General features: G+C 41.6%; 1 protein-coding gene across 1 annotated transcript in view; it reads left to right on the top strand.

The window, feature by feature from the left end:
* The window catches only part of Ddx46 (DEAD-box helicase 46), a 45,085-nt gene extending 26,064 nt beyond the window's left edge, over positions 1–19,021 (top strand). Inside the window, exons 14-23 of the mRNA XM_021659697.2 lie at positions 930–1,094; positions 1,489–1,651; positions 3,492–3,685; positions 6,862–6,999; positions 7,376–7,525; positions 10,394–10,567; positions 12,366–12,584; positions 13,251–13,395; positions 13,922–13,995; positions 16,509–19,021. Of these exons, the coding sequence (XP_021515372.1) occupies positions 930–1,094; positions 1,489–1,651; positions 3,492–3,685; positions 6,862–6,999; positions 7,376–7,525; positions 10,394–10,567; positions 12,366–12,584; positions 13,251–13,395; positions 13,922–13,995; positions 16,509–16,556 (1,470 nt within the window). The 3' untranslated portion in view covers positions 16,557–19,021. The remainder of the gene's footprint in view (positions 1–929; positions 1,095–1,488; positions 1,652–3,491; positions 3,686–6,861; positions 7,000–7,375; positions 7,526–10,393; positions 10,568–12,365; positions 12,585–13,250; positions 13,396–13,921; positions 13,996–16,508) is intronic.
* The last annotated feature ends 323 nt before the right edge of the window (positions 19,022–19,344 follow it).

The raw sequence follows: 19,344 nt of genomic DNA, 5'->3' as shown, positions 1-19,344 counted from the left end.
GGCTAAGCCGTCTTGCCATCCCCACTTTTACTTCGTTCTTTTTTCCGTCATTTAGAGCAGGCTGACCTCAAGTTGAGAGATGTGCCTGCCTTTCCTTTGTAGTGTTCTTGATCGAAGGCGCTATGGTGGGCCGTGCATGTGCTTGTCAAGCATATGTCATTTACAGGGTCCTACTGCCTTACTGAGAGACTGTTGTAATTTGAATACCTTAGCAAATTGACGTAGAAAGTAGGCTTCGAGGGCCGGAGAGATGGTTCAGCGCTTAAGAGCACTGACTGCTCTTCCAGAGGACCTGGGTTCCATTCTCAGCACCCACATGGAAGCTCACAACTGTGTTAACTCCAAGATCTGACACCCTTGGACACTGACATACATGCAGGGGAAACACCAGTGCATATAAAATAAAAGTAAATAAATTATCTTTAAAACAAATAGGCTTCAAGGTTCCTCCTTGCGTAGCTTTCTCCTCTTTCCTCATTTTCTTTCTTCCTATGTCTTGTGGGTGCACGTGTGTATGCATGCCGATGTGTCGGGAAACAGGAGAGTGGCAATGGCTGTTGTTTGGGGGCTGTCCACCTTGTTTCTTTGTGCCGGGTCTGTATCCAGACCTGGCATTGCTGGTTAGGCTTGCTGGCTGGGTAGGAAGCCCTGGCCTTCTCCTCCTACCCCGGGCTGGTTTACCAGTGCTTCCCCCACGGCTGGGCTGGGCTCAGGCTCTTGTGCTTACTCAGCGTGGACTTTGCCCTTGCCTCCCCAGCCTGGGTCGCCCTTTCTTGAAACAGAACAGCAAATTCATGGATAAAATAAGTTGAGATTTTCTAAGTTAACAAATTTAAAGTAACTGAAATAGTTCTCTAAAGTTGGTTCTGCTTAATGTGAGCATTGTGTAAATCTGTGGAGAGTCACTGTGTTTATGTGTCATTGTTCAGGTCATGCGCATTGTGGATAACGTTCGTCCTGACCGACAGACAGTTATGTTCTCTGCTACTTTTCCTCGAGCTATGGAGGCCTTGGCCCGCAGGATCCTCAGCAAGCCCATTGAAGTCCAGGTTGGAGGCAGGAGTGTGGTCTGCTCGGACGTGGAGCAGCAGGTGGTACGTACCGTGCTCAGGACATCACTAGTTTCCTGTGTGTATCATTTTGGTGGTGGTGTTAATTGATAGCTTCTAAAGTTTTAAGTGTTATTTGTCCTTTTACAACCTTCAATCTATTGCCAGGGACATGGAACTAAAGCTCTTTCTAGTTCTTCCCACTAGAACTGAGGGCTGACAGAGAGGTTACATGTCTTTCTTGTCTTGATTGGTAGCATTCGTGGTTAAGGGATGGAGAGAACCAGTGACCAGTTGCCAGAGTTACAGACTTACCAGTTAAAAGTCTGCATTTGCTCAGTTGTTTTGTTGTGTAGGAAGCTACAGATTAAATAGACATTTTTGTTCTAGGACACATTTGTGGGTTTTGCATTAACTTGCTACATTGTGGTGTTTTCAGATTGTGATTGAAGAAGAAAAGAAATTCTTGAAATTACTGGAGCTTTTAGGCCACTATCAGGAGTCAGGATCTGTCATCATATTTGTGGATAAGCAGGAACATGCTGATGGTCTCCTGAAGGACTTGATGAGAGCATCTTACCCTTGCATGTCTCTTCATGGAGGTAACGTTTACTTAACTTAAAAAAAAAAAACAAAAAACCAAAAAAAAAACCATTTTATTCTTTGTGAGTTGTACATCAAGCACCCTGGTCCCATTTATCTCCCCATCCCCTGGTATCCACCCCTCTAACCTTGCAAGCCACCCTCAAGGGAAAGTAACTCACACACACACACAAAGCAAAGCAAAGCATAGAAAACATCCCATTGTGGAAGCTGTAGTGATGTTTACTGAACTTATCCAAGAGGATGTTGTAAGTATGTAACTTGCCAAGAACTGTCTTGAGCCCTGAAAAATAATGTTTGCTTTGTTGTTTGTAGTGGAGTAGAAGAAATAAGACCCTGGTTTGACAAAATTCCAGCTTTATGGTAGTGCAGGCTGCTCTCTGCTGCTCCTCGTGTAATTACTTGAGGTAGACTCTTTCACTGTACCGACTAGGTTTTCTGGCCAGTGAGCTGTCAGAACCCACCTGTCTCCAGCATCCAGTGCTAGGTTAGTGGAACAAGGAGGCATGCTTGGTTGTTAGAGACTTGGGCATTAGAGACTTGAACTTGGCTCTTTATTTTTATAGTGTGGGTACTGTTTCCCATAGAAGCATCTTTCTGTATTTTATACCTAGAGCTTTTCATGATCCCAAATGGAAACTACCTGTTAAGCAATTATTCTTTTTCTCCCTTCCACCTGTGCATTGTAACGCTCATACTAGCTTATGTCTTTATGAGTTTCTTACCCTGTATACTTTATACTGTGAAATAATACATTCTGTAACCTTTTGTGTTTTGTCTGGTTCATGCGGTTGGTCCTGATGATTTTAAAATTCATATTTTAACATCTATTAGATACTCTTTTAGAAGCTGGGTAATATATCCTTTTGTGTAAATTTACTATCTTCTTTTGATCCACTTGTTGATAGAGACCTGGGCTGATTTTATTATTTGACTGTTGTGTATGATGTGAACATAATATGTGGATGTCTGATGCCCTGCAGTTCCTTTTGAGTAGTGGAGTTGCTGGTGTCCTAGAAGTCTGAGTGTAAATTTTTGAGAAATCATCAGATTGATTTTTTTTTTATTACAGATTGATTTTTTTTTTTTTTAAGGAATTACATTTTATATTCCTGCCATCAGTGTACTTGGGTTCTAGATTCTACATCTTGAAAACTTGTTTTTACAAGATTTTGTTAATGAACTATATTACTGTGTGCCATATCATGGTTTTGGAGCTGTCAAGTAGGTGCTGGGAATTGAACCTGAGCTGCAAGAGCGACCATTTAGGTGTTCATTTTTTCGAGCCATGGTTTCCTATGTGGCTCTGGCTTTCCTGGAACTCACTCTATACACCAGGCTGGTCTCAAACTCACAGAGTGCACCTGCCTACGCTTCCTAAGTGCTGGGATTAAAAGTGTCCATCACTGCCACCCGAAGTATAGAAAATTTTCAGGGTTCTTTATGTAAGCAAGTTTTACCTTCTGAGGCTGATATGTACTCTTACCTTACTGTTACTATATAACTGTGTATTGAATTTATCTGTAACGAAGTTGGGAATTACTTGATATTTTTAAAAGATGTATTTATTTTATGGGTATTAGTGTGTTCACTGAATGTATGTTTGTGTAACATGTATGTGCTTTGTGTCCTTAGAGGTCACAATAGGGATTCAGAGTTATTTGTGGTTGTCAGCTATTGATGGGTGCTGGGAATTGTCCCTGCACCCTCTGGGACACAGCCAATGTTCTTTACCACTGAGACATCACCCCAGCCTTGATTTTGTTTCTTATTGAACGTTCTCAGTGGAAATGGAAATTTCAACATGTTTTTCTGTTTGTCTTTTTAATTTACCTGCAGGTATTGATCAGTATGACAGGGACAGCATCATAAATGACTTTAAGAATGGAACCTGCAAACTTCTCGTGGCCACATCTGTTGCCGCTCGTGGTCTAGATGTGAAACATCTCATTCTTGTAGTAAATTACAGCTGTCCCAACCATTATGAAGATTATGTGCACAGAGCTGGACGTACTGGAAGAGCGGGCAACAAGGTAAAGTCTTCATATCATGTCTACATTACAGCACAGGGTTAAGTTTAAGGAAAAGATAACAGGTTACTGTAATGTTTTGAAAATCTTTAAATAGAACATATTAGATGTTATTAATCACATACACATGTGCCTCTGTGTTAAAATTATCCAGTATGGGGCTGGAGAGATGGTGCTTTGGTTAAAAACACTGGCTCCTTTTGACGGAGGACCTCTGTTCTGTTTATAGCACTCACACTGTGGCTCACAGTCATCTCTAACTCCAGTTCCTGGAGATCCCAATGCCATATTCTGGCATCTGTGTGTACCAGGCCTGCATATGGCAGGCAGACACACAGAAAAAACACTCGTAACACATTTAAAAACAAAATTAAGATTATCAGGTACCTCAGAGCTCACTAGCGAGTGAGGTAGTAGTTTGTGTCTGTAGCTTTGCTTCTCTCTGCACATAGAGATACTTGTTTGTAACTCACGATGTTTCATTGCTTTTTGTTATTTGCTTTCTTGGATTGACCGTGTTCTAGTCTGAGGCAGTGAGTTCTCACCCTTCCTGACGCTGCGACCCTTAATACTGTTCTTCATGTTGTGCTGACCCCAACCATGGAATCATTTTGTTGCTACTTCATAACTGAAATTTTGCTTCTGTTATGGATCATGATGTAAATATTAGATATGCAGCAGAGCTGATATATGACCTCAAAGGAGTCATGACCCACAGGTTGAGAACCACTGCTCTAAGGCCTCTTCTTGTTTCATTTGGGCAATAATGAGACCTTAGTTTGTCAGGACGATCCACAGATTGTATATGAGTCACCACGCACAACAAAAGCAAATATTTTTCCTATTTTTCAGTGCTGTGGGTGGGACCCAGGACCCTTGCAAGTACCTCACTACTGAGCCGTACACTCAGCCAATCATTTCTTTTTGAAAAATAAATAAATAATTTTTATGTGTGTGGGTATTTTCCCTGCACATATATCTGTGAACCATGTGTATGCATTATTCATAGAGGCCAGAAAGGTGTGTTGGCTCCCTTAGAACTGGAGTTAAGACAGTTGTGAGCAACACAGAAGTGTTGGTGCTAGAAACTGAACCAGATCTTATGAAGAACAGTCAGTGCTCTTAACCACTGAGCCATCTCTCAGTCTCCCCCACCCCTAAAAAAATTCTTTTGAAGTCCTCAGAGTGTTTTGTTGTAAGAAATATTAATAATGATATATTAGATTTCCTTGTTTTTTTTTTGTTGTTGTTGTTTTTGTTTTGTTTGTTTCTGTTTTGTTTTGTTTTGTTTGCGACAGGATTTCTCTGTGTAACAGAGCCCTGGACCTGCTCTGTAGAGCAGGCTGGCCTCAAACTTACAGAGGTCTGCCTGTCTTTGCCTACATAGCTAGTTCCTCCATAGCCCAGGCTACAAAGAGAAACCCTGCCTCAAAAAAAAAAAAAAGGAAGAAAGGAAAAAAAACAAGTGACAGAAACCCCTACATTATTCACAATTGCATGCCATCTCTCCACATGTATATACTTTTATGCATATAAAAGTAAATAATAAATACATATTGGCCATTTGGGCTTCTTATTTTATAGACCTGTTTATTAATTCATTAGCCTGTTTATTATAGGTATATCTGGCTTTGTTTGTTTTGTTTAGTTCTATCAATTCTTTGCATGTCTTAGATCTTAGCACTCTTTCTAAAGTATAATTGGCAAAATTTTCCCTTTCACTTTTCCTTTGCATTAATGTTTTATTTACTTATTTTAAAATTCTTTTTCATACAATAGGTTTAAATTATATTTTTTCTTTTATTCTTTATGGTGTCTTTTAATTCTGATTATTATTTCCTTTGCTGTGAAGCAGCTTTTAATCTCATGTGAAACCATTTATCAATTCGTGGGGTTATTTCCTGTGCTGGTGGAGTCCCTTTGGAAAGCTCTTGTATGTACCTGTAGTGGACATTATATTGCTGAATTGTTATGTGTGAGCTCATGGAGAAACTATCTTTGGAGGCAGAGCTGTGTCTACTCTCCCTTCCAAAGCATTTTTGTCTCAAAATGTCCTGTCCAGGAAAGGACTGCCCTGTGACAGTGAAGAAAGACCATAAACAAGAGCAGGTCACCTCCAGCAGAGGTTGCTGTCTTTAGAACATCATGTAAAAGCTTATGGCAGATAGAAGGCAGAAGCTCATGCATGGAGGGACCAGAGGACACTGAGTCAGGAATTGCAGCCACCTGCCTCAACTTTCCCCGTGTCCCCTGAGGGTTCATAAGGCTCGATTGAATGGTGTTACCTTCCTGCTGCTGTTTGTTCTGTTAGTGGGAAACCTCACTGGAGGCGATATTCTGCTCCACCCTGGGCTTTCAGACAGGAACTCAAGACAGCAGCCTCAGCCGATCTGGTTTGATAATGTTACCTTTGTTTGTTCTCTTACTCTGGCTCCTCCGTTATTCTTGACCTCAGATTATAAAACAGGGCCAGCATGAGGAACACAGCATAATATTGACACAAGAAAATAGGGATTCAGACAGAACAGAAAAAAGAGGGCCCGGAAACAAAGCTACACAGCTTTTACCATCTCATTTTTCAAAGAGATGTCAAAAAATCTCTGTTGAGCTAAAGACTGAATTTTGCTGTATAAAATAATTTTCTTAGTATTGCTTTCACTGTCTGTCATTCTCTTTGCTTCCATGTGAATTTTAGGATTGTTTTTCTCTGATAATGAATGTCATTGGAATTTTCTGGGTATTGCATTGGATTTGTGGATTACTTCTCTGTAATGTGGCAGTGTCACATTACTGTCAGTAACTACAAAGGTCTTTCGATCTTGTAGAATATTCTTCGTTCTCTGTCTCTCTGGAGACAGTCTCATATAGCGTAGGTAAGCCTAGAACTCATTTGCATAGTTGTCTCTAGCTGTGTGTGGGGATGGAACCCCAGGGCTTTGTGCATATTGGGCAAGCACCCTACCGATGGAATTCTTCTTCAGTGTTGTAATGTTTTCATTGTAGACGTCTTTGCCTCCTTGGTTAGGCATTTTTTAGATTTTTTTTTTTAATGCTTCTATGAATGAGGTATTCCTCTTTTTCTTGTGATTAAGTTTGTTATTGGTTTATACAAAAGCTACTGGGTTTTGTGTGTTGGTTTTGATTCATGGTATGTAATTGTACTTCTTCATTTGCATTAGGGTTATGCCTATACTTTCATCACAGAAGATCAAGCTCGATATGCCGGTGACATAATTAAAGCTCTTGAATTGTCAGGGACTGCAGTGCCTCCTGACCTAGAAAAACTCTGGAGTGACTTCAAAGATCAACAGAAAGCGGCAAGTCCTGAAACCACCTTTTGTGAATTACTGATGTGGCTATGTGGTACTTGGGTATTTTGGTAACTGTGTTCATGTATTTCTATTTTATTTGCTATTCTTTTGTTTTTTGAGATGGGGACCTTCTGTGTAGCAGTGGGTGTTCTGGAACTTGGTGTGTAGACCAGGCAGGCCTTGAACTCTCAGAGATTTAGCTGCCGCTGCCTTCCAAGTGCTCGTAGTAAGGGTGCACATCTTACCTTTTTAGAAGGAAAAATAGTGAAATTAGAATTTTCTCTTTTGCTTAAGTGTTTTTGTTCAGTTGGCATGTTGTGCTTTGAAAATATTTAATAATGTTTCCTCTAAAAATTAACTTTGCTAACTTCTTTCTTAAAAGGAAGGAAAAATAATTAAAAAGAGTAGTGGCTTCTCTGGCAAGGGATTCAAGTTCGATGAAACAGAACAGGCTTTAGCCAATGAGAGGAAAAAATTGCAGAAAGCTGCTCTTGGCCTGCAAGATTCTGATGATGAGGATGCTGCAGTTGATGTAAGTACTGGGGGTCTTTCTGCTTGAGTGTAGAAGTTGAAGATAATTCAAGGAACCCATTTAACTTTGTTAAGGCGGGAATTTTCCAGCGTGCTTGCTCATAGGACATTTGTTGACACATCATAGTAAACTTTATCCCAAGCTAGATGTGGTGATGCCAGACCTCCCTGTGGCTGCTCAAGGGTCTGGGCAGAGGCCTTAAACCGTAGAATGCAAGGTCAGCCTGGGCAGCACAGCAGACTGCGCCGCAGTAAGCTCCGTGAGAATAGTCATGTGTGCTCAGCCTGACGCTGAGGACACTGAAGCCTGAGAGAAGATTGGTCGAGGAGCACACTGCACACAGACGGGGCACCTCTCCTTTCACCTGCAGGCCATTTCTTTCAAAGGGAAGTAAAGTTGCTGTTTGGTTATAGTGAGTCAACTCAAAAGTTAGCTGGTGAGAGCTGGGCTTAGCTAGCCTTTTACTCAGTATGCTGGAGGCAGAAGGATCCCTTTGAGTTCCATGCCAGGTTGCTCTACATAGTAAGTTGCAGGCTAGCCAAGGCTACATACTGAGACCCTGCCTCAAAATGAATGAATGAATGAAAAGGGAAGAAAGAGGTGGTGATGATCAAGTCCTTAAATCTACTCTACTTTCAGGGGGAGAGTCACTCATAATTTAACCATGTTTTTAAAACTGTCACACACAACACACATGCATACAAAATAAATATAAATGTGATTTTTAAAAGCAAGGAAGAACAGAGAGCTTAAGCAGGGGCTTGAGAGATGGTTCAGCATGATGAAGAAATGTAGGGGCCAGAGTTTATTTTTCAGCACCCACCTCAGACAGGCAGCTCCAGCTCCTGAAGGGAGTGTCCCTTGTCCTCTTCTAGCTCACTCTTCACACCCCCTGCATGAGGTGTGCTGGGCGCCATCTCCAGCACATATATAGCTGTAATAATAATATTGAAAAGTAAAAGTTAGACTTTGAACTAATACCATGCACACTCCTCATTTCTGATTTAATATATTTAGATTTTCAATAGTGTGTGTGCTGTATAATTTCAAACAACCTCACCCAGTTAAATGTTCAGTTCCAATACCTTTATCATAAAAACTATTTGATGGCTATAACCCCATAAGACATAATGTATATTTTTTTTTTTAAAGGCGCTAAATTGAGACCATTTCATTAGAAAGCTTTCTAAATTAATTAAATTTAAGCTCAGTAAGCTTTCCCTACCCTTGAAACTGAGAAGATAAAAACCCACTACATCTGGTCAGGCCTGTGACTTTCCTCATCGTGCTGCAGGTCCTATGGTGCAAGCTGTGCTTTTTTGTTTTGTCTTTTTGTGGTTCTATGAATTAATCGTGTGTGCTTGTGCGTGTGTTCGTGCATATACCATGGCATATATGTGGAAGTCCAAGGATATTGTTGGTGACTCAGTACTCCCTCTTCCTTGTAGACCACAGAGCTCAAACTCAGGTTAACAGGCTTACATGGCTCGTGCCTTTACCCCCTGAGCCAGGTCACCAGCTGTTGGTTCGTTTCTGTTAGCATTTTTGAGACTGGATTGTAGGTGTACGACACCCTGTCTGTTCAAAGACAGCCTTTAGAACGAAAGACATGCGACTGGAGAAATGGCTTTTTAAGACGCTTGCCATAGAAACCTGACTACTTGAATTCATCCTCAGAACCCACATGAAGATGGAAGGAGGAGCCAGCTCCACTGTGTGTCCTTTCAGACACGCATGCACGTGCACACACACACTGATAATAGCAGGTGATCTTTTTTTTTGGTGGTAGGATAGGGAACTGCATTAGGGTTCATATGACTTGGTTCTTGCCTCATGGGGAAGTGAGCTCACCCTGGCCTCCAGCTGGTAATCCTCTTGTCTCGATTTCTGGAGTGCTGGGAAGAGAAGCATATGCCACTACACCAACCTATTTTTCTTTTCTGCTAAGAAGGGGCAGGGATGTGGTTCAGTTGTTAGAGTGCTGGCTTATGGCAGCTGGGTATGAGCCCCAGCTGTGCGTGGACTGAATGTGTTGCCTGCAAGCCTGCAACTCCCATACTTGGAAGAGGAAGCAGGAAGATCAGAAGTTCAAGGGCAGGGCTACAAAGATAGCTCAGGGGTTAAAGCAGTTGATGTTCTTCCTGAGGATCAATTCCTGGAATTGAATTCTTCTGTGCTTCATACGCATGGTGGCTCACAACCACCCCTAACTGCAGTTCCTGGGGATCCAATATTCCCTTCCGACCTTCTCAGGCCCCAAGGATGTACGTGGCACACATATAGGCAAGCAAATGCATAGAAAGTAAATTGCATTTTTTTTTTTTTTTTTAAGTTGAGGATGATCCTAAGCTTCGCTTAGTTTGAGTTCAGTGTGTGCTACATACATGGCATCCTGTCTTACAAGAAATAGAAACCTTCATGAATTGGGGTGAGAGTCCTGCTTTAGGAACACTATATTGTTCCTCCTAAGAATCACTGGCCTTGAGTTTCAGCCATTCTTCTGACTTACTTTCTTCATAGAATCATCTGGGTTTAGTGCCTGAGCCTGGAATAGGTCAGTGAATGCACTTCTCACCTGCTGTTTTCACTTGTGCTGTGTCCTCGTCAGCAACACTGAGATCTGTTTTCCCTGCCTCTCAGAAGTCTAAGTCAGTCATGTAGCATTGTGTATTCTTTCCTTGTTTTAAATTTTTCCATCAACGTAGATTATTGAAAGAAAAGCTGGTATATTTTTCTGTTGAACCATGTGTTTGAATTTATGTAAATTTAACTAATTCTAGCTTTTTATGGGAACATTTCTTGTTTGAGTAGCCACAACTAAATTAATATTTCTAACAGTGTGTACTAATCCATCTCTCCCTCCCCCAGATTGATGAACAAATTGAAAGCATGTTTAATTCAAAGAAGAGAGTAAAGGACATGGCTGCGCCGGGCACATCCAGTGTGCCTGCTCCCACTGCGGGCAATGCTGAGAAGCTGGAGATTGCCAAGAGACTGGCTCTTAGGATCAATGCTCAGAAGAACCTGGGCATCGAGTCTCAGGTATTAAGTAATTTGTTCCGAGTCTTACTCATTGCTCTTGTTGCTGTGCCATGTCACCTTCAGAGTGAAGACAAAAAATGGAAGATGTCTTTTTAAAGCAGCATTTCTTGTAGCCTAGCCTGGCCTTGAACTCTCTGTGTTCCTGGTCCTCCCGTCTCTATTTCCTAGGAGCCAGGGTTAAGAGTGTGCTCCTGGCACTGTGCTTTGGACACGGCTTTCAGTGCAGAGTTTTGCCAGGAGCTAAATTGAGCTCAGGGACAAGTTTTGTTAGACACTGAGTTTTCAGGAGTGCATCGTGCTCAGTCCAAGAGTCTCTGACACTGGCCTTCGGAAGATCTCTCTCTCTCTCTGTGTGCCTCTTCTAGAAAGCCTGTCAGGCACCTGAGAGCTGTAGTTCACATGGAGTCGAGAAACATTCTCGTCGTGGAGCATCCTTGATCTGGAGTACTCCACAGTCGGAAATTTTTTCCTATGCTGATGCTTCCCCTATGACCTGATGCTAAAAATGTGGTTTTCACACCCAAGTGCTGGGGTTAAAGGCGTGTGCCACCACCACATAGCATACTTTAGATTTTTTGTGATTAGTTAAATATATTCAAATGGTAAAGTTTATGCTTATATTCTATAATTTAAAACTGTAAGCTCTAGCCTGGCATGGTGGATCACACCTGTAATTCCAGCAGTCTGGGAGGCAGAGGCAGGCAGATCTCTGAGTTTCAGGTCAGCCTGGTCTACAAAGCAAATCTAAGACAGCCAAGGCTGCACAGAGAAATTCTGTCTTGATAAACCAAACACACACAACCAAAAACTTACTCCAAAATATTTTTCTCTCTAAGCATCTAAATAAGAGATCCTGTCACTTATTGTATTTTTATTTAAACCAAAATTGGAAAAAAATTAATTTTTTCTTCCCTGATCGCTTTCATTGGGTGCATTTATTGGATATTAGAAACAATTCCCCAGATATATGAACAACTAGTTCTCATTCAAAATAGTATGTTTAAGCAGTCGAGTGATGCTTTCTTCTTTAAACATTTCATGTGGTTTGTGTTTTGGAAGGATTTTGAGGTTTTGGGGTGGTTTTTGGTTGGTTGTAGTTTTGCTTTTTGAGACAGGGTTTCTCTGTGTAGCTCTGGCTGTCCTGGAACTCACTCTGTAGATCATGGCCTTCAGCTCAGAGAACCATCTGCCTCTGCCTCCTGAGCACTGGCATTAAAGGCGTGTGCCACCACTGCCTGACTGAGGTGTTAGGTTTTTTAGACATAGGGTCTCATGTTCCCTAGGCACCCAGCACTGGCAGTCACCTCCTTTCCTTGGCCTCCTGAGAGCATGCAGAAGGTTGGCTTAATTAATTCTGACAGTGTTTTGAACATTTTGAGTGCGTCATTTACTATAATTTATTGAGTGTTTAGATGTTCATTGTGGGTGGGGGAAGACTCATTGATGACGGCAGCGCAAGCATTGTGCAGTAGAAATGCCTAGTAGTCACAGAGTATGTGATTTTAGAAAAACGGCTATGTGTAGTATTGAGAGTTAGCTAATGATCAGTGTGATGGTACAGTGTCATACATGGTAGGCCACTGAACATCCGTTTTTTTTTCTTCAGGATGAGAGGTAAATGACACTGTCACTTATGAACATATACAGATAAATTGCATGTGTGAGCGACTGCATTAGAAGGATGCTTTCTGCTCATTAAGCTGAATTAGTGGCTTTAAGGAGAATTGTGTGTGGTGAGGTCCTTGGCCCTGTCTCTGTCTCCGGCTGAGGTTTAACTGGAGGTCTTCTTAAACCGCAGGATGTGATGCAGCAGGCCACCAATGCCATCCTCAGAGGCGGCACCATTCTGGCTCCTACGGTGTCAGCGAAAACCATTGCGGAACAGCTTGCTGAGAAGATCAATGCCAAGCTCAATTACGTGCCTTTGGAGAAGCAGGAAGAGGAGAGACAGGAGGGTGGGCAGAGTGAATCTTTCAAGAGATACGAGGAAGAGTTAGAAATTAATGACTTCCCACAGGCAAGTAACAGACTTAGTGGTTTTTGTTTTGTGAGGTAAAAATGCTTCTTAGGAACAGAATCCCTTCCTTAAGACACACATACTGCTTGTTTAGGCTTTTGTTTTTGTTCTGTCTTGTCGACTTTATTTTGAGGTAGGGCTTCATACTCATATTGTAACCCTGCCTCAAACTTGGATGTGTAGCTAAGGATGACCTCAGCGCCACACCCTCCCACCTGAGGTGGTGGATCACTCTGTGCAATGCCACAGTGGTCTCTGCTCATTTATATTCTAGCACTAGAGAGAGAACCTAGGAATTGATACAATCCAGGCACCCAGACTTGAATGCTCTGCCACAGAGCTGTGCCTCCAGCCTTTGAAGCTGCATTATCTGTCAGTGAACATTACTGGTTGATTATTACCTGTAGAGGAGGGACACTGAATCTATGCTTTTCAACTCAGAAATTTGGACTGATTGTATTACATCTTACTTGTTTGAGAGGGGCACAGGTGTTGGTGTGGGCACCTGGAAGTCAGGCCATCTTGCAGGAGTTGTTTTCTCCTCCCACAAGCAGTTCCAGGGTTGAGCTCAGGTCTCAGATCAGAGCTTTATCCACTGAATTGTCTCACCTTCTCTGAGCTCAGGGATTTATGTTGTGGTGTGATCCCCAATCCTGTCTTTTTCAGACGGCGAGGTGGAAGGTCACCTCTAAGGAAGCCTTGCAGAGGATCAGTGAGTACTCTGAAGCCGCCATCACCATCAGAGGGACTTACTTCCCTCCTGGCAAAGAACCCAAAGAAGGAGAGCGGAAAATCTACTTGGCCATTGAAAGTACGCACTGTTGCTTTTGTTAGAAGCTGGAGTTAGAGGAGGGTTTCTGTAGATGTAACACGGGTCAGCATGAAACTGACAGGAGGAAGGACTGACAGTGAGGAGCAACTGTAAGAAACGTGATCTTGTGTCACATGAGGTTTGACTTAAGGGAATTCAGAACCATAGAAATATGAAGCTGAAAGGTCTGTTTGTGGGATTGGAGTGTGAAGAGTGCTCAAGGATAGTATGGGTGTTAAGGACATACGTTTTCTTTTCTGTTTGAACATGAGACCCTTCATGACTGTGTATCATCCTTGAGCAGGACTGCACTCATTTCTTCTGCAGCCTGTGCTGTCCAAGTGAGCACCGGGTTGACATACTTCTACTAACTCAAGTCTGTTGGTGAAAGTTTAACTTAGAAAGCAAACCAGCTATACTAGTTTGCTATCTGGGCAGGCGATGCACTGCCTGAACCTCCTTAGTGTGGAGGGGCAGCCAGTGTAGTTCAGTTGTATGAACTGTGTGTTTCCTACTGAACCATCAGGTGCCAATGAGCTGGCTGTGCAGAAGGCGAAGGCGGAGATCACCAGGCTCATAAAAGAAGAGCTGATCCGACTGGTGAGTGAGACACACCTGCAGGCCTGGCCTGCTGTAGTGACCATTTCATTGAACTTTAGTAGACACAGGCAGGGAACTCACAAATGCCTATGTTGCCAACTGAACACCTGTAATCTCAACACTTCAGGGTGTGGAAGCTGTTAAATCAGGAGTTCAAGGCCAGGCTGGTGGGCTATTTGAGACCCTGTCTCAACACAGATACATCTTGAAGAACTTTTAGAGTAGATATATAACTATAATCACTCCAGACAAAGAAATGAAGACCATTACACTATCTGAAAGCCTGCCCATGACCTCCATGTCATTATTCATCGCCCTCAGATAGAACCACATTGTGACTAAATTTGAAGATTAGTTTTGTGTGTTTTCCACCTCTGCATAGCGATTATATGCTGTTCGATGTTTTTGTGTCAGCATTATATTGAGAGGCCAGTCTGTTGATGTTAGTAACAGCAGTACATTCCTTTACAGACCTGTTTGCTATTTGTAAAAGTATCTTTTATTCGCCTGATGTAATTGTCAACTTGGAAGCTTAGTGCCTTCATCTTCTAGCCTAGGCTTAGTCCTGGAAGATTTAGCATCCATACAATCTAATCTAGACCTACAATGTCGTCCTGGAAGCTTTTAGCCTTCGTACCATCTAATCTAGGCCTACCTAGAATGTTTCAGCCTTTGAGACTTACTGCTAAATAAGCTTACTCTTCCTAGCTCTTTCTAAACTCTCACTGGCTGGTTCAACCCAGCTATTCTAGCTCAAACTCCTGTCCAGGCTGATTGATTCAAACTGGCTTCTCTCAGCTTCTGACTGAATTGCTCTGCTTGGCCTCAAACTAACTCTAGCAATCTAATCTTCTGGTTCTAGTCTTCCGGTTCCTTCTCATTCTCTGGCTAGTCTGTCTTTACCTGTGTTTAGCTTTTTCTCTGTCAGCAACCTTTCTCTGTATAACTATCCTGGTAAAGCTGCCTATTCTCTTCCTCTTTCTGTGTTGCTCTCTCTTTAGTAGCCTCTCTTTCCTCTCTGTCAAATCTTCTCTGATTAGTCACTTTGTCCCTCAATTAGACATCATTTTCAAAACATGGGTGCTTCCTTCTATAAACTTTTACTTCATTGTTTGGGATTAAAGGTGTGTACAAAGGGTATATTTGTATTCCAGCAGGATCACAAAGATGTAGAAGGTCTTTGGGTGTGATCAGACTTGCCATGTTGCTGGATTAAAATTCCTCTGTATTTTTCCCCTTTCTGTTTAAACTAAAACTTGCTTTGTAGGCCAGTCTGGCCTCCCAACTCAGAGACACACCTGCCTCTGCTTTGAGTGCTGGTATTAAAGGCATGCACCAACACCACCGGGCTTATGCGGTCAGTATTTTTAAGTTTAGGCAGTGACTTAAATTTTAGAAAAAGAGCAGCCTGTTACAGATGATATTTCTAAGGGGCAACTGATACATCATTGCATCTTAAGTACCAGTTATGGGTTATAAACTCTTCAAACAGCAGGTGCCTTGGAAGGGCATCTGCTTGGTTGTCTTAGGGACAAATATGTAGGGACTTTTCTGAAATTCCATTTATAATTTATAGAATTCATTTGGGGGGAGTATTTATTTATTCATTTATTTTTGATGCAGGCAGGGTCTCCCTGTGTAGTCCTGGCTGTCCTGGAACTCACAGAGATCCTCATGCCTTTCCCTTCTGAGTCCTGGGACTAAATTCATGTGCCCAGCTTAAAGGGGGACATACTTTTTAAAAAGAGAAAATATAAAACAAGAGACAAAGCCCGGTGTTGGTGTCTCGTGCCTATATCTCATCACTCAGGGAGGCAGAGGCAGGTAGAGCTCTGTGCATTCGAGGCCAGCCTGGTCTACAAGTGAGTTCAGGACAGCTGAGGCTACACAGAGAAACCCTGTCTTTGAGAGAGAGAGAGAGAGAGAGAGAGAGAGAGAGAGAGAGAATATAATATAATAGACAAGTCCTTTAAATCAGGACTTCAAGCCAGATGTGCTGACTCACACCTGTATTCCTAGAGCTTGGGAGGCTGAGGCAAGAGGATCTCATAAGTTCACAGCCAGTGTGTGGGTTATTGAATTTTACCTTGTCTCAAAGACATACTGCTAATATAGTAGTAGGTTTGAGATGGTTCCACAGAAGAGTAATAGAGATTTGATGCTTGTAGTAGACCAGCTTATCAGGAAAGAGGTGCAGGGGTGAAGAGAGAGACAGGTTCTTTAATGAGCAGTTCCTCTCTCTCCACACAGAAACAGTAATGTCCAGTGTCAAACCCCCTCCCACTTTTCATTTTTACTTTTTGAGACAGGCTTTTACTATAACCCTTGCTGTCCTGGAATTCTCTTTAAGAGAATGCCGGGATTAAAGGCGTGACAACTACACCTGGCCAACAGTAGACTTTTTATTTTAGCTGTCTGATAGTTTTGAAAATTGTTTAAAAAAAATGATTTTAAACATTTACTTTTTGTGTGTGTACTTTTTCTAACCTTCTCTCTTTTATTTTCTATTATAGCAAAATTCATACCAACCAACAAATAAGGGACGATACAAAGTATTATAAACATCGGAGTCACTTTGTACCTGTGCTGGTCTGTGAAGTTTACAATGTATTGTAAAGTAAGACTGTTAAAATTCTGTCTTGCTTATTTTTTAAATACAAGAAACCAGTGTGTGTTAAAGAAGCCGTCAGTCAGTAAGTACTACCCCACACTCATCCAGACTCCATTTAGATCAGACCTGTTTTCAGGGTGCAATGATCTGTAATGTAAACCTTGGGTACCAACACCTTCAGTATCTGGAAACGCTGGGATTTTGTACTGAATGTAGAATAAAGTATGCCAGCCACTACGGGGCCGCTGACCTATCCTCCTTCAATGACATTGTGATGGGATGGTCCCCTAAGGAAAGCTAGAAGTTCTTGTCATATTTTGCTGCCACTTCTTGAATTCAAATCTTACTGGACTGAATGGAACATATGAACTGGAACTAAGACTGTTATAATAGGAGTTTACAAAATAGGTTCAGAGTTTTTATTTTAATTTTTTCATCAGAAATGGGTAGTAGTTGGCTTGCATTGGTTTTCTACAATTAAAGATAAGTAGCATAATGGGACTTTTGCATTTCTTTCTTTTTATTTCCTACTTTTGAGAGAGACCCTGTGGAGCTCGGGCTGGCTTTGAACTTGTGATGATCCCGCACCTGCCTTCCCATTGTTTGCTGTTACTACACTCAGGCCTCCACTTCTGTCCGCTGCATCATAGTGGACAGAATAGTGTTACTATTTCAGGTTTTCTCTGACCCTCGGCCTTTGCCTAAGTACAGACTCATCTATTGACTTGCATTGGAGAAAGTGATTGTGGCCAATCCATACTATATACGATTCCTTTACCTCAGAAGTGCTTCTTTCCACATCTCTATTACACTACATACAAATACTTTAATACTTTAAATCTAATATTCCTTCAGGACGATTGAGTGGGGTGTGAATTTCCCCCCTTTTAAAACAAGGCATGGTAATGCATGCCTGTAATCCTAGCACCCACTAGGCAGGCCAGAAAGATCATGAACTTGAGGCCAGCCTTACATAATAAAGCCTCATGTCAGAAAACCAAGCAAGGCTGGAGGTATAGGTCGGTAACACACTTGCTTAAGTGTGTCCAAGGTTGACACCAGAAAAAAAACAAAACATTTTTGTTAACTACTGCTTCTTGGGCAGATGATAAGTCAATGGTAAGGATCTTGCTGCCAAGCCTGCTCACCGGAGGTCGGTCCCTGCTATGGGTCAACATAGCAGAACGTGCACGTTGTTCTCTGACATGCGCTAAATGTACGCACGCACATACGCATGTAAGTGGATGTAGTAAACAGAAATAAATTACATCAAATAATGGTATTTAAGTTTCAAGCTACAGCATCTCTTAGTAAAATTTAGTGCACAAAGAACCAAGAATTGTACTTTAGAACCTTTGGAGTGTAATTGTGAATGACTATAATTGGATTACCTAAAATTACTTTCAAGACTCCTGATATATGAAAACTTCATATTTATTGTAAAAAAATATTGAATAAACATTCCTTAAATTTTAGGAAACAGAAAAGTTCTTTATTCTTGACTTGAATCAGGTGTGATGGCGCACACCTGTAATCCCAGCTTTCGAGAGGCAGAGGTTGGATGGTTCCTGAGTTCAAGACCAGCCTGTTCTACATTGTGAGTTTTAGGCCATCCAGAACTACACAGTGAGACCCTGTCTTATAAAAAAAGAACAAACATATATGTATACATTCTTGATTTAGAGGTTGTTTTTAAGACAAGAGTATACTGTAGTTCTTAAAAGAAATACTTTTGAGGCCAGAGAGGGGATCCAGTGTTCAAGAGCACCTGCTCCTCTTGCAGAGGTCCCAGGTTCAGTTCCCAGCACCCATTGGCAGCTAACAGTTGTCTGTAGTTACAGTGACTAAATCTAAAGAACAATTCAAAAAGTTAACACAGTTAATAGCCGTTGACAGACAAGCATCCTGTTTGTTAAGTGTGAGGTTCCTTGTACTGGAAAAGTAAAATGTAATTGGTAAATATTTTTAGACCTTTACATACCCAGTTATTTCACTCCAAGAAAATAGAGGAGATATCTGAGACAACAAAATGAACCAAAACTTTACCCTAGAATCCAGTCATGAGCACTTCTTCCTGCCTTGGTTTATTTATTTGCTTCTCTTTGCTACCCAGGTGAAGTTTGTTACTTTGCAGGGTCTGTGGCAGCCACACTGGTGCATTGGTGCTCCCTGAAACTCACTGGGCCCCTTTTGAGATTCACAAGTTAATCATTTCGCATTTTCTGTTTGTGTATCTAGTTGTGATAAAACATTGATAGTATTTTGTTCTAAGATGAAATTGCTCAGTACATTTTTTAGTGTCAATACTGACTGATTTTTAAAGTTTGAATGATGTACAGATTTTGATTTGTTTTTTAATGCAATATCGTTTGTGCTCTCCAAATTCCTTACAGAATAAAGTTAATTCAGTCTGCATTTGTCTCAGATTATTTTTCTTTGAATGCTTTGTCTTTTGCTTTGCTTTTTCTCTCATCTTTTTTATATTTGTATACATCTAAGAGAAGTGTTAGCATTGGTGTATCTGTGGGTTTTTTTAAGAGAGTCTCACTGCGTTGCCCAGGGCTGGCCTGGAACTCGCTTTTTAAACCAGGTTAGCCTTGAATTCACAGAGATCTGCCTGCCTCTGCCTCCCAAGTGCTGGCTGGCTGGCTGGCTGGCTGGCTGGCTGGCTGGCTGGCTGGCTGAGTCATATACAGAATCTGCATTTTTTTTTTTCCCTGGTTTTTAAAAAGGGTTTC

The sequence above is a fragment of the Meriones unguiculatus genome, chromosome 3 (assembly GCF_030254825.1).
Source record: "Meriones unguiculatus strain TT.TT164.6M chromosome 3, Bangor_MerUng_6.1, whole genome shotgun sequence".
NCBI lineage: Eukaryota > Metazoa > Chordata > Mammalia > Rodentia > Muridae > Meriones > Meriones unguiculatus.
This window is presented reverse-complemented; position numbering and strand designations above follow the sequence as displayed.